The following is a 22,100-nucleotide window of genomic DNA, read 5'->3' as shown; positions in this document are numbered from 1 at the left end:
CCATGCACCTACAGTCTTGAATTTCTGCAGCCTAGTCTTAAGCATGTTTATTCCACAAAAAGTCTTACTAAAAGTATGCTTGGAATTGCAGCTCAAAGCTTTGAGTGCACAAAGTTAACTTCTGAGTTCCTTATGAAATGCTGAGTTCACTCAAAGCCTCCAATTTTGAGTTGTAATTCTCAGTAAACATTAAGTATTTAGTGGGACAATAGAGCAAGAAGTCTCAACAGAAATTCATGTGCTCAGAATAAAATATGTAAACTATACATGAAATGCTAAGCTTATTCAGCCCTGAGCTGAACAAGAAACAAATCGTTTGAGAAAAGCCAGAATTTTAAACTAGCTGATGTGCTGTGATTACACTAAAAACCGTGATTACAGTTCCTTAAACCTTTTAACTAAAAGTTTTGTTTGCACAGTACAGCTAGAGGTAAATGACAAACACACAATTATGTACAAATGTTAGTGAAAGTAGTGTTCCATTATGCCATTAACGGTTTCAAGATTGCAATCTTGTACATACTTGCCTGGGACTAAATCCCATTCAACTCAATGGGATATGATTCTGAGTAGACATGTATAGGAATGTACATTAAAAAGAAATAACCAAAGTGAACTGACTCTTGCTCTTATGCATATTACTTCATTAAAAATATCAAATCAATTCAACTATATCCAGTGCATCAATTATTTTTAATCATATATTGATTAGTATACAGATATATTGTAATGACAGGAATAAAAATCACAGAGGATTGGACTTCTTTAATAGGTCTCAATATAAAAGCCACCTCTGGAGCTTTTAAGAACATTTTCTTCGTACATCAGAACTGCTAATATTTGCAAGTGGGTTTAAAAGTTCATGCCTTAAAAGGGCTTCAAAATGTGGCTATCTTTTTTAAAAAATAAACTCCTAACACAAGCTGGAATGAAAGCAAAGGAGAGCAATCTCCCAGACTCTGGAAAACACTAATCCCTCCACTGCTTCCCAGTTAGTGTTGCTTCTCTGGGGATTTCTGCTTCCCTTTTGGAAAAGACTAAATCCCTCCACTGCTTCCCAGTTAGTGTTGCTCCTGGATCGTAAGGAAATTTGTTTTGTTTTTGAAAGCAAGAATCTTATTTGCAATACTTATTGCCCTGAATTATCCAGAACAGCCGTTGAAAGACAGTTGCCCCCTCTCCCTTCAACCCATTCCATTCCACTACCCAGTAGGCAACGCTATGAGGCTTGCAACCGTGACCGGTTGTCTGGAGCGCTGATAAGCCATTCTTTGGTCTTTTCACAATATAGCATAGCAATGCATTCTCTTTTAACGATTATAAACTGCTGGCTTCTCGGCTGTGAAAAGTCCTCGTCGCTGTTAAGGCAGTTTTCCATCCAAGCAAGAGAGAAGATTGTGGTGCTAACAGCGCAGCTCAGCCTCTGTTACACCTACTGTAGAAGAGAGAAGCGCTACGCATGCGCCCCGGGGTTGTTTTTCACAAAGCTCCTTAAAGTGAGCTGGCAGGAGCCAGGCGCTTGTCTTTGTAAGGAGACCACAGAGCTGGAGAGCGGCTGTGAACAGCGGCTAGCCTTGCTACTTTTTAAGCAATCCCAATGAAGTGCTCATAGAGAACACACTGGTCCTGCCTACAATCTTTTTCGCAGGGCAGAGAAACTGATCAGTGTCAAGTGAAGATCACATTTTTATATGAGATCTTGACTTTTCTTCCCCCTTTTTTCTTACAGTATATTTTTATAGACTTTGTTATATTAAAAAAAAATCAACATGGTGCTGGGGAAGGTGAAGAGTGTGAAGATAAGCTTTGACTGTCTTAATGACAGCAACGTCCCGGTCTATTCTAGCGGGGATACAGTCTCAGGAAGAGTGAGTTTAGAAGTGACTGGGGAAATTAGAGTCAAATCGCTTAAAATCCATGCAAGAGGCCATGCAAAAGTACGCTGGACTGAATCTAGAAATGCTGGATCCAACACTGCCTACACACAGAATTACACTGAAGAAGTAGAATATTTTAACCATAAGGATATCTTAATTGGACACGAAAGAGGTAAGTCTGGATTTTAATTAATCATTCTAAAATGTTCTAACAATTTTCGAAAGCACATTTTTCTTGATTACTGCAGTCTGCTCCAAAACACGGTTACTCAGAAGGAAACCCCCTGAATGCAAGGGAACTTACTCTCCAGTCAGTGTGCTTAATGATTACAGCCTCATATGTATCACTATTTAAATCTATAGAACGCATAAGGAAGAAACTGAACCCCTAGACCTTGGTGCATCTGCAAAGTGGTTCCACACAAGACTTTTCTCCAGTTCTAGCCTTCTCTTTAATATAGACTTTTTCATTGGTACGTCCAGTTTATAAGGATTTTTAAAATTAATTTTAGGGGTGGGGTATTTTGCATCTACCTAGCAAAAGTGTAGGATACTAAATAATTTTGGTAATATCGCCGGTTTGAGCTGATAAGTGATGTCGTATTCAGGATGGAGAATTGTTAGCAGAGAAAGGGTTCCCTGCGGTTTATTTTGACACTTGCTTTCAGCACCCCACGTGTAGGTCCACATTCCCTTTTACTTAAGCACAGAAAAGTTAACAAATTAGTCCTGTTCTTCTATAACGCTTCTGTAAACGAGGTATATGGAAAGCTATTTTGGGCCGGGGGTGGGGGCCATTTAGTCGAATCCACTATTGAATTAGAGCATCGTTTCTAAGTTGGAGACTTCTGCAATGAAACTGACTGTGTCAGTGGAAAGATTTCTTCAGGTTGAGAGTCATATTGGGTAGGAAAATGGGGATAAACCTCGTCAAGGGGTTAATTGGTCTTCACATTGTTAATCTATTGTTTCAAATGGCATCAATGTAGAAGTATAGGAGACTCTAAGGTTGTTTTTCTGAAGTTTCCACCCTTTGTTAGAAGCGGTTCAATCCTGTTTGGGACCAGTACTGAAGAGAAGGGAGGGGGTGCTCTTTCTTCTCACAGCAGATTGGTTCCACGCGTCAGGTGGTGGCGATGACTTAATTCCTAGCACAAGAAAATGTTAAACCTGGTTATGTAATGTTGGCTTGCGCTTATATATATATATATATGCAGTAGTTTTGCTGCAGATACGATAATTTTATAGAAGGGCTCAGGTTGATTAAAATAATTCAACAAGGAAGTTGCACCGAATATATTCTATTGCTTCCAACAGAACGAGGGTTTAAGGGGCATGAAATTGGCGAAAAAAGGGGTTTTAACTAAGAGAGGTGGAAGAAGGCAAGCTATGCGGTATGAAACTGCATGAGGATAAAACATTATGATTTAACTGGTATGCAACGTGCATAGTCTTCCCCTACCATTTGGATTCTTCAACGCTACCTAGTAAACTAAAACGCACAAAATAACCACCAAAAATGCAGTTTTGAAGAGCTAGGTTACAAGCAAAAGAAACTGCTCCTGTTAATACCTTTTCAGAAAGCAGAATTAAGTGTGCTGTTGTTAAATGTTGTAGCAGCGTTCAAGGACCCCGTCATCCTTGTGTGTGTGTGTGTGTGTCCTCAATTAAGGAAGAAACAAAAGAGGTGTCCCAAGCGTTGGAGAACCAGGGCGCTTTAGACAAGCCCGTGTTTGAACGTTTCCAGGGCTTTGGCTCGGCTTTTCCTCCAGGGAACTGGCTGAGCTCATTCACCTTTCTCCCCCGGGCCACCACACGCGGTGAGCAGCTTGCTTAGCTGTAACACCCCCAGCGCCGAGTGAAGCAGGCAAAGGGAGTTTCAATGACTTAGCCGTGGAGGAGAGGCAGAACCCCCTCAGCTTAGCATGCTCACAGAAGCCACGCCCGGCCCTCTCGCCGTCATTGGCCCGCTGGGGTTTGTTAGCCTGTTGCTAAGGTAATGCTAGGCCTTGATTGGGAGGTGGGTGAGCTGGAGCCGATAGGGAGGGGAAGCGGTTAAGGAAGCGAGGTTCTCTTAGTTCCTGGATCCCTCCAGTATTGTGCAAAGCGAGAAGCTTGCTCCAGTGTGGTAACCTCCGCTCTTGACCGCTTCTTTATAGAGACCGGGTGTCATCCGCTCCGGGTGCCTCTTTGTTCCTCTCCTACTCCTTGGGACAGGTCCTGCAATAGTTGCTTAGTTTTCCACGACACGGATGTGTGGAATTCAGCTCACACCTACCTCTGTGTCTTTTTGTGAGGCAGGCTTCAGGGTACAGTACTACAGTTCTCAAATATGGCATGTCGGTGTAAGTTGCCGCTTGAATTTCCACTTAAGGATCGGAGTGGGGGCTAGTTAAGCTCAAGCCCGTTAAACAACGGGGGGGGGCGTCCTCGACCATCCACCCACCATTAGCCCAACTTGCCCGATCTTTACGTGGGACTTATTCTGAGAACAAGGGTCCGTTTGATTGCAGTCGACCAATCTGATGAGCCGTTTGTTGCCACGTCTTTTCAGTCATGGCTGCTTAGAAATGGGGGATTTAACATGTGGATTCCATCAGCGTTGGGCTGTAGTAAGGATGTGCACACCGTCACGTACAACTGAAGCCAGGTTGCTTTTTCCAAGACATTTTGGGGCTCAGTTCCTCTGAAGTTCGCACTTGGCCACAAATCAACACGAGCGTGATCAGTGCAAGGAAAAGGTTCGAACTTTGTGTGTAGAGCAAGTAAGGTCAGTGTGATAGAAACCCTTCCTCCCAATACCATGCAAGTACTATCGCTTGAAGCGTGTATAATCTGTAAGCATGATACATACACCTCTAACAGGCAGCCGATATGCAAAATGAGATGTGTAAAGCTCATAGGATGCCACTTGGCTCGGATGCACCCTCACCTGCACAGAACCTAGGTACTCCTAGAAACAGAACAGCATAAGCTGGCCATTACACCGAGTAGGATCGGTGGTCCATCTAGTTCAACACTGTCGACACTGACTAGCAGCAGCTCTTCGGGGTTTAAAGCAGCAGTGGAGCCCTGCAATTTCAGCCCTGTCTGAAGATGGCGGAGATCCTACGTGTGCAATCTTTTGCAAGCAAAGCAGATGTTCTACTGCTGAACTATGGGCCACCCTAAGAATTTGCAGGTGCCCCATTCACATGCGTGCTGAGAGATTGCAGACCTAAAATGGAGAAAGGTTCCTTATTCTAAAGATGGACAACCGCCCCGCGCCCCCCGCCGCCTTATTACAGAGCTTCGCCCTGCAATACAATATAATAAGCTTTATTTCAGGCAAAGAAATGTGCGGTGGCGGGGAGGGGTTTCGATTCCTACATCCCGTTTAGTTGCTGTTTCATTAGCAATGCAATAGCTGTAACTTTCTAAAAGTGAGCCCCTCTCTTGCCCAGCGTCCCCTTGTTTGCCCGATTTAATTGCGGCGAACGGTCGGTGCCTTTTGTCACGTTTCCACTGGAGAGCCTGAAAGGGAATTAGTAATGCTATGCCAGCGTTGGAAACCGGAAGCCAAAGGGGGGAAAGCGGCTGTTCTTTTCTCTCCCCCCCCTTACGCCTACGACTAAGCAAGTTAGGTTGAGGGGTGGAGCTGCTGAGCAAATAGGCTGGCTGGGGAGTGCAATGTATACTGTATGCATATAAGCGGCTGGTTGGGGCTCTGCTTGCACCGGTTTAGGCCGGTCCTCTCCTGCTCAAGTCTAGTCTGTGATTGACAGCTCAGCACTTGTTTACCACAGCTTTGCTGCGGCTGCTCCGGTTCCTGCTCCACTTGCTGGGGCTGAAGGGAAACTGCTGAGTTGGCAGAAAGAAAGAGAAGGAAAAGGGGAAGATTTTAAAGGCAGCACGGAACAAAATCCCAGTGAAAAAATAAAATATTTTAAAAACTACGCGCACGCGCGTATTAAACGAAAGCTTTCTTTTTTTAAAAAAAATCCGGAAATGGTACACTTTCCAAATTCTGAAGACGCCAGTGAGTCTTAACTCACAGATTTAGTACATGTTGGTGGTGGTTTTGCCTGCAATATGTTTTTTAATTCCTTTGTCGATCTCTATATAATCTTGTGAGAATAGAGGGTGTAGGAAGTCAAACAGGCATCCCTTTGTAATATAGTGACTTGAGGATTGCCTTTGCTAAAATGTACCCTTTTTGCGTGTATGAATTTCAAGGGCCCGAGTAAGAATGCATTTTTAATTTATTTGCACTTTAAGATGCCATGCTTAATAACCCATATTATTGTATTGCCAGAACTATTGGAATATATTCTTACCTGCATTTCCCTCTCCACATCTTAAAAAGTACAGCAATTTTCTTTTGTTTTGTGGGAATTTGTTTCAAGCCTCCTTTAATAATTAAGGTATCAAGGAATTAGAATGACAAGACAGGTCACCTTTAAAATGCATCCTCCTTTCTCTGCACCATCTAGTCATCTAGAGAAACTCCAGAAGCAGCTATACTTCCAGATATTGTGTAGAATTTACCAACTCCCACAATTTTAATTTTAATACTTTCAAAGTGTCCTTAAAAGGACAATGTTTTTTATTTTAATGTGTGCCTATGATTCCATTTGAAATACTATATGAAAATAGTTGTATTGATTTTAATAGGACATAAACTAAATAAGGCACTTGTATTAGATCAGTATTATATTGCTGCTAAGTATACATTAATAAGGAATCTGATTTTTTTTAAATTAAAAATGTAGCAGACGCATTGCTACATAATAATACATAGATTATTGGCAATGATGTGTGTGTATATAAACATGTATGTATTGAAGGTAAGCCCACTGAAATAATACAACCTTACCTGCAAGGACCTTATAGTGTAAATTTAGACACTGGGGAAGACAACAGGAGAGGAAGAAGTCAGGAATGAATGCTATTACTAAATTAGTTACTGAATGTAAAGTATTCAAAAAAGTATTATTAAGACTCAAGCTAAAATTCTTCTTGGGAATTAAACACAGAGGAGCTACTAGAATGGAAAGCTATTCAGGTCAATGGAACTACAAACGTGAGGGTGTGGTATTCAATTTTGCCCCTCCCCTTTAATAACCATACTTTTGATTCCCCTCCATGCAAGTCATCCTGTATAATATATTATCATATGTGTACAATGTTTACAGGTGGAATAGCATATTGGGTTTTTTCCTCCTAGATGATGACAATTCTGAAGAAGGCCTCCACATCATTCATTCAGGATGGCACGAATATGCATTCAGCTTTGAGCTTCCACAGACGTAAGTATATGTAATACTTGGGCTGTGTGACAGACTCTCAAAGAACATACTGGCAACAAATCTGTTGACAGGAAGCTCATAGGTTGAGATGGGGCAGAGAGAAGAAAAAACCCTTTTCAATGGTCATAAAGATTGCACTAGAACATGCTACAAGGGCATTGTCCTAATAAACTATTTAGAGATTGCTTTGATTCATAGTAGCAAAATAATGAAAAACTGGCACCAGCTATTGTCCTCCTGTCAATAATTCCCGTTTATAACCTGTTGCACATTCAGGGTATTCCATTTGCTCACCTCATGACCTATTTTGTTTGTTACAAATGGGATAAAAGATTGATCATTAGCCCTTTTAGAGCTGTTGGCACGAACTCCAGGTTGAATTAAGGATGTACAGAAATGAATAGCTCATTGCTTCAATAAAACATGTTGAAACAAATTGGCCAGGAAGGCATAAATCAGAACAAAGTGGGATAAACTGAATACTAAGAAAATGTAAAATAAAGACAACAGCTCAACATTTGTGATTCTTTGAGGAAAGCTAAAATTAGTCAGATGAATAAGAGGGGGAGAAATTCAGGTTAAAGGAAGCTGATGGTCCAAAAAATTGTGACACAAATGGGTTCTAAAGACAGGAAATTATGAGGCAGTTCTGAAAATATATTTTGAGTTGAAATACTGGAAGAGAGAGCGCAGGGGTGATATTAAGGGCTTAAACATTATGAATTTAATATATATAGGAGAATAAGGAGAGGTAAAAAGTGATGGAGGAAAATTAGGAGGAAGTGGGAGAAGAGACTAATGAACAAAAATTGGAATAATAACCAAGATTGAAAGCCTTGCAGCAATATGATGGAGGCACTGCTTCAGTATTGCATATTTAAAGCTTATGCAGAGCCTTATTCCGAGTGTCTCCACTTTCAAAACCTGTGTGGCATATGTTCAGCATCCTATGGGATTCCTTTCCAAGGACAGAATTTAGTTACTCCACCTAGAACACTACTTTAAAAAAAATCTGTTAATGGAGTATAATGTATAACAAATAGGTATGTTAATTGATTAAATTTATGAGGAAAAAGAATATACAGGAAAATTCTCAACCAGAACTGCTTATGCAGGGCAATCTGTAGAAATGTACTCTGCAAACTAAGATGAAACGTATGAAAAAGTTGGATAGCCTCATTGTATGCTGGCATGGGAATAATGATCAGACATCAAAATCATCAGCTCAACTTCTAACAATTGGGTGGGGTTTTTTTTAGTGGCGTACCTAGGAGTTTAGATGGTTGAAGTTATGTCTAATTTTATCATTTTAATTCTGGTATTCTAGGTGCATTCTTCATGCCAAGGAATTTAAAGGCACCATTCTGGCTTAAACAGAATTCCTGTTTGCCCATTAAAATTTCAGAGTACAGAAAAGAATACTGTTTTTCTCTAGTAGTTCTGAAAGGCAGCTTTTAAAATATATTTTGTATTTCTAAACTTTTTTCTCATGTCTAAGAACATTCCTGTAACTATTAAGAATCAACCAAGCACTGCAGGAATTGAAGGAGTATCTCCTATAGACATTGACTCTGACCTTGAAAACATACATATACAAAGAGACTTCTTGACTTTAATACTCTGATTTATGGGTCTTTCTGGAAGTCAGTTATTTCAAAGCAGTTTGTTGGCATTTTACTGCTCTATGTGTTACCCACTCCCTAGATATAAAAAGTGATCTCTTGTAAAATAAAAGACATGTGGCCTGATCCTTAATGAGGTTAAGCAAGAACACTTGGATTTAAGCTTGTTTAGCTCCCATTCAACTAGACTAAATGGTATACATCCAAGTACTTCAGCTTAACCAGGTTGTGGATTGGGTTAATGTATCCTTGTAGCATTTTACAGTGCAATTTCAGTACAAATGTGGTTGTATTTTGTCGATCTACTGAACAATTAATTTTAACTACAGAGATATTTCTCCCAAACTAATTGAACATGAAAATCCTACAAATTATCCTTAATTACATACCATGATGCATTAACAGTACAGTACAACTTATTACCCAATGTATACTTAAGTTAAACAACAAAAGAAATAAAGACTTATTCAGTTTTGACCTTTGTGTCCTGAACAGACCACTTGCTACCTCATTTGAAGGCAGACATGGCAGTGTGCGCTATTGGGTGAAAGCAGAATTGCACAGGCCTTGGCTTCTACCAGTAAAATTAAAGAAGGAATTTACAGTCTTTGAACATATAGATATCAACACTCCTTCATTACTGGTAAGAATTGATAGAATTATTCATTCTTTGTTTTGGGCATAAAAAATAGCAATACCTGATCCATGAAATATCAGAACATGTAACAATAATTGTTAAGTACAGTGAAATACTTAAAGTATAACAATTTAATAACCCAGCATCAACTAATAAGTGGCAGCATATTGTATAATAATTAAGTATTTTAAGCTGCTTGTTTTTAAAATAATGTGTTTTAACTGTTCTAGTAAAGATTAACTTCTGTATGGAACAGTTGTATTGCTGTAAGAAAGTTCAACTTGATAATGTCGTAGCTTGACCAAGCAATGTTAAAAAAAAATTGTACTGCAGTGCATTATTTATTATTCTACTACTGATAATTTACTTATCAAATGGGGAGAAATTATCATACTTCTGTATGTTATCATAAAATCTTATTTTGATAATGTCTTAAAGATTTAATAAGATTTTTGATCTGATCTAAACAATTTATTCACTCTTTGTTTTTAATTAAATATGTGAAAATGAAACATGTAAAGAAAAGTCCATTGAAACAGGGTTCTTTTTGCTTATGGCTAAGAAGTCATATTATGTGGGAGAATGTATGACCTTATATAACCACCAAAATCATCATGAATATTTCTGTGGATTTTTGTGGGTTTGGACACGGCCCCTAACCTTCATTTCATTTAGGGAAAAGACAATATAATTACCTTTGGGTACAATCTTAATCCCAGTATCAAGGAGGAAGATACTGACTTGAGTAGAAGTAGGCAGAGACAGGAGCAGTCTTTGAAGTGTTAGTGTCCAAAAATAAAGGAAATGTGAGACATTACTTCACACAAATGTTCAGGGGGCAACATTCAATTAAATGTTTTGAGGGTTTTAGACTAAGGCACGTACAGTAGGGCCCCACTCATATGGCAGGTTCCATTCCAGGCCCCTGCCAAAAAGTGAAAACCGCCAGAAAGTGGGGCCCTACTCAGCTGTAGCGCGGGAGCTCCCTGCGCTCCAGCTGACAGTAACCAGCTGTAGCGTGCAAGCTCCCAGCCCTACAGCTGATCACGCAATCAGCTGTAGTTCAGGGAGCTCCAGCTGACAGGTAATAACTGGAGTGCGCAAGCTCTCCGCGATCCAGCTGATCGCTGTAAGATGGAGCGTGGTGGCTGGAGCTCCCCGCGCTCCAGCTGATCGCCCCGCTGGCATTGCCGTATTAGCAGAACACTGAAAAGCAGGGCGCCAACAAGTGGGAGCCTCTTGTATTCTTGGAAGCTATTCACACTGAAATTCATCAGACTTTTGGAATTTACTGCTTCAGTTAAACTGTCTAATTAACAATTAAGTTTGGGCTTACTATACAATGGATATAAAACTATGATTCTAAGCACATTTACTTTGAATGTCTCTTTGGTTTATATCCTTATACCGTGATCCAAAATTTACTGATTTGAAAGTAAATTCCATTTCACACAGTAAGTTATTGCCAAACATTTGGTTGACATTGCAATCATGTAGCCCGATTGTGTGCATATTTACTTGGAAGGAAGTCTCACTGAGTTTAGTGAAACTTATTTCAGGGTGTGCAAAACGTTACAGTCTGGAAATAAATCTGACTGAATACAGTAGAACTTAGTTCTGCGTAAACATGCATAAAATCTGAGTTTAAAATTGTTTAAATTTGGGGCCAAAACAAGTATGTTGCTAGATACTTAAAGGACTTGGGGCACAGGTCATAACATAAATTTGAAGAAATTTATAAAGTGCCTTTTGGCATATTAAGATGTCAGGTGGCTGGGGTTCTCACCAACAGTACACTTTGCAGTGTGCCCAGCCATCCTGTAAGCAAAGTTTTTTTAAAAGGGAGGAAAAGATAGAATACTGCAAAAGACCTAGGGCTTACCCCAGGGCCTGAACCTGGGATTTAAAAACAAGGACATAAGCATAATTAGATTGTGGATCTAGCTGTAAAACTGCACTCTGAAGCATGTTTACTTGGAAGCAAATCTCATTTAAATCAGAGGAATTTATGTCCAAATAAATATTGTTAGGACCATTCTGCAGAGATCTAGTGCAGGTCTCTGTTAGCCCTATTATCTTTGTTAGTGTAAACACAGGAAGGTTCCTTGTACCAAGTCAGGCCATTAGTCCATGTAGGTTAGTATTATGTATACCAGGGCTGGGCAACCTGTGGCCTCTAAATGTTGTAGGATTCCAGCTCCCTCAGCCCCAGCCAGCGTAGCCAATGGTCAGGGATAATGGGAGCTGACCACAATGGTCAGGGCCACAGATTTCCCAGCCCTATACAGATTGGATGCAGCTCTCCAGGGTTCCAGACAGAAGTCTTTCCAAGCCTTACCTGAAGATACTGGGATTAATCCTGGGGCCTTTGTCATGTATATTGTGTGCTCTACCACTAAGCCAGAACCCTTACCCCAAACAGTTAGTTAGCCTAAGTGCAAGTATACTGATTTAAGGAATGGGGGAAAACATGAAGAAAGATCTGATCATTTTTGCTATAAAACCGTTTCCTCTTTTGGATTAAAGTTAAAGCAGAATTAATAAGAACTCAGCTTCTTTATTCATGCAGATAGTTTGCTCACATGGTGGGAACATAAGGGACACAAGGGATCATTTTCCTGCAATATTTGAACACTATCAGACATCAGCTTTCTTCTGCAATTGTAGTGGGAAATGGCACATTAACATGATGGCCAGACAAGTGTTAATACTGCCAAAACCTGTGCTGATCACTGCTCATTCAGATGCACAAGCAGAATCAGTGTTGGGTAGGGGGACAGCAGCCATTCTGCAAAAATATCAACTGTAGGTCCAAATCCTGATAACAGACACCACTTCAATAAGTTACTTTCTGTGTCATTCCTGGATTTGTAATTACCTCACTGAAAAGCTGATGCCTGGAAGCTACTCTTATGAACCTGAAGAGCCATATAATTTCCACTGAGCTAAAAAATGTAATTGTGAGTATCTCTGTTCTGTTTTTCTTTCAGTCACCCCAAGCAGGCACAAAAGAAAAGACTCTCTGTTGCTGGTTTTGTACCTCAGGCCCAATATCCTTAAGTGCCAAAATTGAAAGGAAGGGCTATACCCCAGGTATGTAACATGAGTTTTTATGGAAGTATGTCTTTGTTTAGCAGCATAAGGCCACTTTGTGGGCTTTCTGAGATAAGAAAAAGGTCTTTCTAATTGATGTATTTGTTAGTATATGCCTGAGGTCCGTAAGTGAATGGATGGGAGGAAATAGGCTGAAACTGAACCCCGACAAGACCGAGGTGCTGCTCGTGGGCGATAAGAGAAGGTTAGGAGATATAGACCTGGTGTTTAATGGGGTAAGATTGCCCCTGAAGGACCAGGTCCGCAGCCTCGGGGTCATTCTTGACTCCCAGCTGTCCATGGAGGCTCAGGTTTTGGCAGTGAGCCGGGCAGCTTGGTATCAATTGCATCTAATACAGAGGTTGCGACCCTACCTTCCTGTCCATCTGCTCCCACGGGTGGTACATGCCCTGGTCTCCTCTCGCTTAGACTACTGTAATGCGTTCTACGTTGGGTTACCCTTGAAAACGGTCCGGAAATTACAACTGGTACAGAATGCGGCGGCATGTTTGCTCAAGAACAGCCGTCGCTGTGATCATATCACTCCGGTGTTAGGAGAACTACACTGGCTACCAGTTGTTTACCGGGCCCAATTCAAGGTGTTGGTGTTAACCTTTAAAGCCCTATATGGTTTCGGCCCAGTTTATCTGAAGGAGCGCCTACAGCATCACCAAGTACGCCGCCTGACGAGATCAGCCACACAAGACCTCCTCTCGGTCCCACCAGTTAAAACAGCTAGACTGGTGCGGACCAGAGAGAGGGCTTTTTCGATTGTGGCTCCCACCCTCTGGAATTCCCTGCCATATGATCTTCGCCATGCCCCCTCCCTGGTAGGTTTCCACCGAGCCTTAAAGACCTGGCTATTCAGGCAGGCCTACAGGATTTCTGGGGACTAGTTTTATCTTGTTATAGTTGGATGGTTTTTTAGATTATTTATTGACTAAAGTTGGTTATATGTTGTATTCATTCTATTTATGTACGTCGCCTAGAGTGGCCGTTGACTCGGCCAGATAGGCGACTCAGAAATAAAATTTATTATTATTATTAGTATTACATTTCTATTGTCTAGCTACATTAATACAGGGGATATATTAATATAGGGGGATAATTCAAATAATTTGCAATCTGTGTTTTTGCCATTTATATGAATGGGATGAAAGTTTCACATGCTGCCATCATCTGGTTTGGGTTCATCCTGGACTTGTTAAACATAAGAAGGGCCTGCTGGATCAGGCAAGTGGCCCACCTAGTTCAGCATCCTGTTCTCACAGTGGCCAACCAGATGCCCATGGGAAGCCCACAAGCAGGACCTGCATGGAAGACCACTCTCCCCTCCTGTAGGTTCTGGCAATTGATTTTCAGAAGCATACTGCTTCTGACTATGGTAGCAGAGAACAGCTATCATGGCCAGTAGCCATTGATAGCCTTATCCTCCATGAATTTGTCTAATCCTCTTTTAAAGCCATCCACATTGGTGGCCATCACTGCCTCTTGTAGGAGTGAATTCCATAGTTTAACTATGCGCTGAAGAAGTACTTTCTTTTGTCTGACTTGAATCTTCCAACATTCAGCTTCATTGAATGTCCATGAGTTCTAGTGTTATGTGAGAGGGAGAATTCTTTTTCTCTATCCACTTTCTCCATGCCATGCATAATTTTATACACTTCTGTCAAGTCACCTCTGACTTGCCTTTTCTCTAACCTAAAAAGCCCCAGATGCTGCAGCCTTTCCTCATAGGGGAATTGCTCAATCCCCTTGATCATTCTAGTTGCCCTTTTCTGAACCTTTTCCAACTCTACAATATCATTTGAGATGAGGCGACCAGAACTGTTCACAGTATTCCATATGTGGCCAAACCATAGATTTATACAATGGCATTATGATACCAGCAGTTTTATTTTCAATACCTTTCCTCTTGATCCCAAGCATGGGATTTGCCTTTTTCACCTCTGCTGCACACTGGGTTGATAACTTCATCAAGCTATCTACTATGACCTCAAGGTCTCATTCCTGGTCAGCCACCAGTTGAGAACCCATGAGTGTATATGTGAAATTAAGAATTTTTCTCTAATATGTACAACTTTACACTTGTTTACATTCAATTGAATTTGCCATTTTGCCACCCATTCACAGTTTGGAGAAGTCCTTTTGGAGCTCTTTGCAATCCCTTTTTGTTTTAACAACCTGAACAATTAAGTGTCATCAGCAAACTTGGCCACCTCACTGCTCACCCCTAATCCTAGGTCATTTGTGAACAAGTTAAAAAGCAAAGGTCCCAATACCAATCCTTGGGAAACTCTACTTTCTACAGCCCTCCATTGGGAAAACTGTCCATTTATTACTACTCTATGCTTCCTGCTACTTAATTCCTGATCCACATGAGGACCTCTCTTATTCCATGACTGCTAAACTTATTCAGGAGTCTTTGGTGAGGTACCTTATCAAAATGTTCACATTTGAACTATTGAGCATTCTTACCATTGCCCAAATTAGTAAAAATAGTGTTACCTGTTGTAATGTTTGAACTGTGGGCAGAGCTCTCTTCTTTCTATCTAATGTATATGCTTTGTTTCTTTGAAGGTGAATCAATTCAAATCTTTGCAGAGATTGAGAACTGCTCTTCACGGATGGTGGTGCCAAAAGCTGCCATTTATCAATCACAGGCATTCTATGCGAAAGGGAAAATGAAGGAAGTGAAGCAGCTGGTTGCCAACTTACGTGGGGAGTCCCTGTCATCAGGGAAGACAGAAACGTGGAATGGCAAACAGTTAAAAATTCCACCCGTCTCCCCCTCCATCCTCGATTGCAGCATAATCCGTGTGGAATATTCTCTAATGGTAGGCACTTAATTTAACCTTTTGATATTTAATGAACTAATACAAATTTTCACGGTGGGCTTACCGTTTTAGCATTTCACAATTTCTTGTTGCTTGTCTTCTAGGTATATGTGGATATTCCAGGTGCAATGGACTTATTTCTTAACTTACCACTTGTCATTGGTACTATTCCTTTACACCCATTTGGCAGCAGAACTTCAAGTGTGAGCAGCCAGTGTAGCATGAACATGAATTGGCTAGGTCTGACACTGCCTGAAAGGCCAGAAGGTAATTTGACCACTCAAAATATATGCTCAGTGATGTACTCTTCTGTAGCCACTTAATTTTATTAATATCTTATTAATACAAACCTTGATAATCCTGTTGCACATAGAAAGAACTCTGCTAGGGATCTCAACGGTACTATTCCAGTTGGCTGGAGGTACTGCCTTCTTCCCCCGAAAAACAAATTAAATAGGGCTGAGCTGCCCTGAAGTCTGTTGAATTGTACAGATTTAAAAGAGGCTTACAAACAGGCCACTGATATCCAAGATATTTACACATGTTCTTCATTGACCTGCTTCATTTGTAGTTCCAGATTTGTAGTATCAGATTCTGTAATTTTATTGTATTTTATGTTAACCGCCCAGAGAGCTATTGCTAGTCGGGCGGTATATAAGTTTAAGAAATAAAATAAATAAATAAATTCCCCAGGCAGCTGAAGTAAAAAACTTCATCCCTTGAATTATTTCATCACTTACTCATATTTCTCACCTAGCGTTCAAGAGGTGACAATGTCTGTAGTTAGCTTCCTCCTCAGATAATCCACAAACACAGTGTGGGCATGCAAGTGGTTGGCCATGCATGCATGATGGTAAATCTGCTTTAGCATCCAGTCATAAGTTTACCAGAACTGTCCAGTAAAATTTGAACTAAAATACCAGCAGTTGAGCCTTTCTTATATCTACCATGTGCAAATCACAATAACTAAAGTTTAATATATTTGTCATGTTATATATCTTGACATGCATAAGAACATTGTTCGAACTGCGTGTACTTTTCCCTTCAGCACCTCCTAGCTATGCAGAAGTGGTCACAGAGGAGCAAAGACAGTCCAGCCTAGCACCTGTACCTACTTGTGATGACTTTGAAAGAGCACTGCAAGGACCATTATTCGCCTACATCCAGGAGTTCCGATTTCTGCCTCCTCCACTCTATTCTGAGGTAAGACCACAAATACATAGTTAAGTCTTTGCATTCCATTTTAAAATTAGAGTAAGTTTTGCATGTGCTGTTCTTCCTAGGATGTCTCTTACCATATCATGACCATCGTAGGTGGTCTTACTCTACCTGGTTGGACTATGCCATTACTTATGTTCAAATAGTGATTAGTTCTTGCCAACTAGTTTAACGTACTGAGTCCTTCTGGTTTGCCCTTTAGATTTGGATATTATCGACTAGCATATATTGCAGTTTATCCTTTATATAGCAATTACTGGCTGATCATTTATATTTGGAAGGACATATTTTACTAGAAAGAAGCAAAAAAAATTCATTACAATTTATAGTTTGCAGTTAACCAGCTTGGGCTGCAACCCTAATCATACTTACGTGCATGGAATTGAAGTCAGTAGGACCTAGTTCCAAGTAAACATGCTGAAGATAGAGCTGTTTTGTTTTTAATTAATAGGTTTCACTGTCACAGTTCTAGAAAAATTAATGCTTCAGCTACTTGACCATGATGTGAAAACATATTATGACAAAGGTTTTTTTATTAGTTAAGCATCCAACTCTGCCCAGTTCTTTGTTTAATATAACTTGCCCATCCAGTATAAATACCTGTAAACTAAGCAATAGTAAATGCTTGCATTGCAGTACAAAAGCAAATGAATGAATCAATAAAATTATGCTACTTTAAATGCAAGCTTGCCACTTGATTTGTAATTAGCAGCTTTAAATGTCTTACTTAGTTGGAGGAACTTTAGTTTCTTTGGGGGTCTTTTAAAGATAGCATTATTTGCAGTTTAATCTTGTGCATGTTTACTCAGAAGGAAAGTATTCATAGCAGTCTTAGCAGACATGTCACACACAGATACATATATGTGCAGCTGTGCACAGAGCAATGTACATCAGCTTAGCTGTGATGGAATCCCACATAGCATCCTGTTGCTTGCAATGCTGTGCATTGGCACATATGATTGCCACTAAGAAGGCTTCTGGTAAAAAAAGACACTTCAGTTGACAGCTTGCTTTTTCATTCCTCTTCTCAACAGCCTTTCATGCTGTTTTATACATTGTAAACGAGAAAGACTCATTAACTGAAAACAACATAACATGCTCTAAAAATAGATACTAGCCAAAACAAATATGCAAAATGGTAGAAGAATTCTGAATGTTTTCAAATAAAATGATCACTTTAAGAATCTTTCATTATTCAGGCTCCTTTGTTGTTCTAGAAATATTTTGTTTTTTTAAAAACACAAACACACACAGCTTAAAGCTTTTTGTTTTTTCCTCTCTTTTTCTCAGATTGATCCAAATCCAGACCAGCCCTCAGATGACAGGCCATCCTGCCCCTCTCGCTGAAGGAATGCCTCCTGAGAAGAGTTGACTTGGGTCTGAAATGTATCTTCGCCATGTTGAGGATAAAGGCTTCCTATGGAGATAACACTTTAAAAGGAAGTTCTTGCATAAAAGAAAAGGTGAAATACTGAAACAACCTGTGATCATGCTTTGAAGCCTACAGCAAACATCATAGGACTGCTCTTCACGACTGAAGATCTGAGCTTTCCCTCCCTGTTGTATACTGGCACATTCTAAGAGCAGCCTTAATAGCCTACACTCGTGTCAAAACACCGTGTTGCAAGAGGGATGACTTCCTTTTTTGATTTGAAAATTTGCACATGCTCAATGCTTAGGTTCAGTGTCACTACAGCTTTTTCTCATTTATGTTAGACTGTTGTTACTCCCTTCTAACTTGTTTGTGGTCCGCACAACAAGAAGCGAAAGAAAGCTTTGAAAACTTTATGACAAATGCACTGACTTTTTTTATTTAGAAAAAAATATATAGTCTGGACTTTTCCTGCATATGCACATGCTCAGAATTGTCCCAATAAGACTGATCCATGTATCACCTCTTCAGCTTGGATCTTGTTGTGGATTTATTATAAACATCAATGCCTTCAAGCCAATCTTTGCTGTATGTTTTGCAGCCTACTGTAGTAGATAAGCAACAGATATGTGTGTGTTGGGGAATAAACCGAAGGAAACCAATAGGAGTCTTCGTCAAGATTGTGTAACTTCTTGATTCCTTTTAAGAATTTGTTGCCTTTCTACTATTACCACAGAGAAGAATTTTGTTATAGACTGCCTAAAATCACTTAATCTCAGGTGAACTCATCACTTGCCAAAATGTTGAAATGCTATTTGCGTTTTATGTTGCACTGTTGAGTTTTTTTCCTTCCTGGTTTTGTTACTCCTTTTTGTTTTATTTGGAAAAGGGGACTTGGAAAAGGGACACACACAAAGGAACGCATCCTCATTTCTTATTATCTTTCCAAAACATGGGATACAATTAAGAAGGGTTTGGTCAAGTTACAGCATTTTTTTAGATGAACCACACAAGGCAGCACCCCACATCTGTCGGCCAAGAGTTACTGGAGAAAAGTTGTGTATAATTCATATAATAGTTCACATAAGAGTTTCTTGGCCGGTAAGGTAGAGGAAAATGAATTTATTTTTATACATAGTTATCCCATGTCCTCAAAGGTGTATAAACTACTTGTACTGAACATTTAGTCAGGAAGAGGGAGTCTTCTCTCAAATGCAGTATATTTTAAAGGATAAAAGGAGGATCCTTTTAGAAAAGGTTTTCCAATGAGTGCTACTCTCTCCAAGAGTGAAGAATTATGCTGACTCTGAATAATAAAATTAGTAATTGTCAGAGAACTGCTTTGATTGCATAATTCAGAGGAGAGTTCGACACATTACAAGGAATAAACTGGTGGATGATGGGTGTGGGAGTGCTCTTGACACAAATGCTAGTATTTCAGCATTAAAGGTATACACTGACACACAACTGTCCTTCAGCAAGAAACTCATGACTGATTTTATTTACCAAAAGCAGCCTTCCTGATGTTCAGATTTACATTAAAGCCCCATACTTTATAACCATTGTTGAGGCTTCATAACATAACAAACAGGATAGGCTTTTCCAGAAGTGGCCTTTCAGAAAACATGGACAACAATTCATGTTTGAACAATAACAGGGTGAAAAAATAAACCGTGTAAAAATGAGTCGCGTTTTAAGTGATTCACTTAAAAGAGTTTGGCCTTCAGCAAGCAAACTTCATATACTGGATAATAAGGAGTGATGGAACTTTTTAAAAATCTTGTTAAGCAATTTTGTGAATGTCCCTCTTCTGCAGAAAATTTGAAAAATATTTTTGATGGGATAGTGGCATAAAAGGGCATTTGATGGTTTTCTTCCTTTTCTTTTTTTTCCTTTGCTGTTTCAACCAAGTAGGGAACAATTGCTGTTATGCATAGCATTACATTTATCACAGTACGATGGAGGTTTCCATATGAAGCAGGATTGACCAATATTGTAATTGGCATTGCATCACATTAACTTTGTGACCAAGTTTAAAGTTACAAACACTATTAAAATTGTTTTTACAAAACAAATTTACTCTTTTGTGGCATTACTGTTATCTCTGATTTCACAAAATATTGGTCAATTTCTGGACATTGTAAAATATGAGGTTCAGAGCTGTAGTCCAGTCTTCAAAATCTTAAAAAACAAATTGGGGAAAAAATGTAAAATCCAAAATGTTAAAGAGAAAAACGTGCAATATTTAATGTTTGCTTTATAGATTATATTCAATGGCTGTTTGTATTTTTCTTTTATTTTCTTTTTGTTTGGTGCTGAATATGTCCTTGTAGACTCTGTTTCAAGAAAACAGTATGTGGAAAAGAATTTAATTTTTCCTATTGCTCTTCCTTGTGGATAATAAACTTTTTTTAGGAAAAAAAACCAACCAGCTTTTTATTTGAGATTTTGTATGAAGAAACAGAAAGCAACTGGTTTGTTTTAATGTTACATGTGTTTGATCAAGACCACTGCAGATGAGTATTCACATACACGGGGATTATCATAGGGTATAACCAAACTCTATGTCCTTCCATTCAGTCATCACGGATTAGCAAATGCACAGACATCACATCAGACTGTTATAGGGAATGGCAGGTCTGTATACACACACCCTCACTTGATCCATCTTAGAAAAGGAATGAATTGATGGGGTTAAGGGACAGGATAGATAGGAATGTGGGAGGCATGTACAGCCCTAGCATTTCCCATTATGGGCTGAATACTGTGTTTATACATGCACACGGCAAGGGGGGAGTCTTAGTTATGATCCTCCATATTTAGTGCTGCACCTGAGATGTAGCCTGGGGGGGGGGGGAGGTTAAGGCAAATGGAGAATTAATCGCCACTGAAAATATCAAAAATATTTTTGATGGAAATATTTATGTAAACATTGCATACAGAGCTGGAAAAATAGAAGGGTGTTCAGAAATTTGAATTCTTCAACTATGTAATTTTAGAGTTTTTTGAAACTAAAGTTGTGATCTAAAAATTTGACAGATGTTTCCAACACTGTTGCAAGGTGATGACACAATTTCCATGCATATTTTATAAATATAATAGTTGCCAAACTAGCAATCTCTACAATATTAACATTACTGTTTAGTAATTAGTACCCTAAAAATTGAGTCTCGCCTTTAGATTTGGACTTATAAAATTAAGTTACAGAGTAATGGGCATCTTTAAAAAAATCTCCCCTTCTATCCATGATGATTAGAGGATTTCTACAAGCGTAAAAGTTGGGATTTTCAAAGACCAAAGGATGCAGGGTGATCTGGTACTGCCCCTGGGCTAAGGTGAGCACCCGCCACACCGTAGGCTATCCATGTGAAACAGCAGATTAGTGCATTCTAAGTAAGGCTTTCTCCTAAAACTCTTACTGCTGTTAGCTTGAAGAAATATTCATGTGTGTTTCTTACTTGTAAGAAGTGCACTCTTACCATTATCAAGATACAATTACGCTGTAGTTTTCAAATTGCATTGCAAATTCTTTGGTCCTTGTAGTCCTACCTAAGCATAGAAGTTCTTGAGATGTACTTATCGGGTCCTTTTGTGGCTAAACAAGCAGCAGGACCAGAAATTTATATCCATTATCAGTTTAGTGTAAGCCACTTAGCATATTTTTCTATTAATTATATATTATTTCAGTAATATACTAGGACATTTTGCAATACTAGCAGACAGTGACAAAAATGTTTACTGAAACACTAATCAGGTGTGGACATTACATAAGATTTTCCTGCCTTATAGCTAATTTACAGCAAAGATTTTGCAAGACAGCTAATTTAAATCTACAGATTCAACTTGTAGACAAAGAAACCATTTCTTCTTCCTCATTTTTATACTATCCAGTAGGTGGTTTGGTGTATGGCACAATGTGTTCAGACCACCAAACACCTGATAATTCATGCTGTCAGTGTAATGGTTGGCATTTTGGAACCTGGTTCCTATGCTTTGCAGTGCAAGGCAGAATAGACTGGAGCAAGAGTGATTGCACCAACAGAATGCCATGAGTCATGGTGTTAAATTGGTGCAGCAAAATACTCAGGAGTTTTGTATAAGGAGAAATGTTGCAGTGATTTAACTACCAAGGAATATGCCATTATGGCAGAGCTTG

The 22,100-nt window shown here is 39.5% G+C and overlaps 1 protein-coding gene across 3 annotated transcripts; it reads left to right on the top strand.

The window, feature by feature from the left end:
• Positions 1–1,503: 1,503 nt before the first annotated feature.
• On the top strand, positions 1,504–18,611 carry ARRDC3 (arrestin domain containing 3). 3 transcript variants are annotated; one of them, XM_061622211.1, is made up of 8 exons: positions 1,504–2,049; positions 7,084–7,165; positions 9,283–9,430; positions 12,415–12,517; positions 15,098–15,354; positions 15,459–15,621; positions 16,403–16,557; positions 17,863–18,611. In XM_061622211.1, exons 1-8 carry the CDS (start codon positions 1,770–1,772, stop codon positions 17,917–17,919), a joined length of 1,245 nt encoding a protein of 414 aa, XP_061478195.1. In that variant the 5' UTR covers positions 1,504–1,769; the 3' UTR covers positions 17,920–18,611. The 3 variants fall into 3 exon arrangements, with proteins under 3 accessions (XP_061478195.1, XP_061478197.1, XP_061478196.1); XM_061622212.1 differs by lacking the exon at positions 1,504–2,049 and adding an exon at positions 5,618–5,895; XM_061622213.1 differs by lacking the exons at positions 1,504–2,049; positions 9,283–9,430 and adding an exon at positions 3,982–4,647.
• The last annotated feature ends 3,489 nt before the right edge of the window (positions 18,612–22,100 follow it).

Source organism: Rhineura floridana, chromosome 1 (genome assembly GCF_030035675.1).
Source record: "Rhineura floridana isolate rRhiFlo1 chromosome 1, rRhiFlo1.hap2, whole genome shotgun sequence".
Taxonomy (NCBI): domain Eukaryota; kingdom Metazoa; phylum Chordata; class Lepidosauria; order Squamata; family Rhineuridae; genus Rhineura; species Rhineura floridana.
The sequence above is the reverse complement of the archived record's forward strand: the minus strand, read 5'-3'. Positions and strand labels throughout refer to the sequence as shown.

What these genes read in the sequence shown, in the direction of transcription:
- ARRDC3 (XM_061622211.1), top strand. Translation starts at nt 1,770, where the DNA reads ATGGTGCTGGGGAAGGTGAAGAGTGTGAAGATAAGCTTTGACTGTCTT. An exon ending in AAGGAAGGGCTATACCCCAG is followed by an intron (nt 12,518 to 15,097) that starts GTATGTAACATG and finishes GTTTCTTTGAAG; the next exon opens with GTGAATCAATTCAAATCTTT. An exon ending in GTGTGGAATATTCTCTAATG is followed by an intron (nt 15,355 to 15,458) that starts GTAGGCACTTAA and finishes CTTGTCTTCTAG; the next exon opens with GTATATGTGGATATTCCAGG.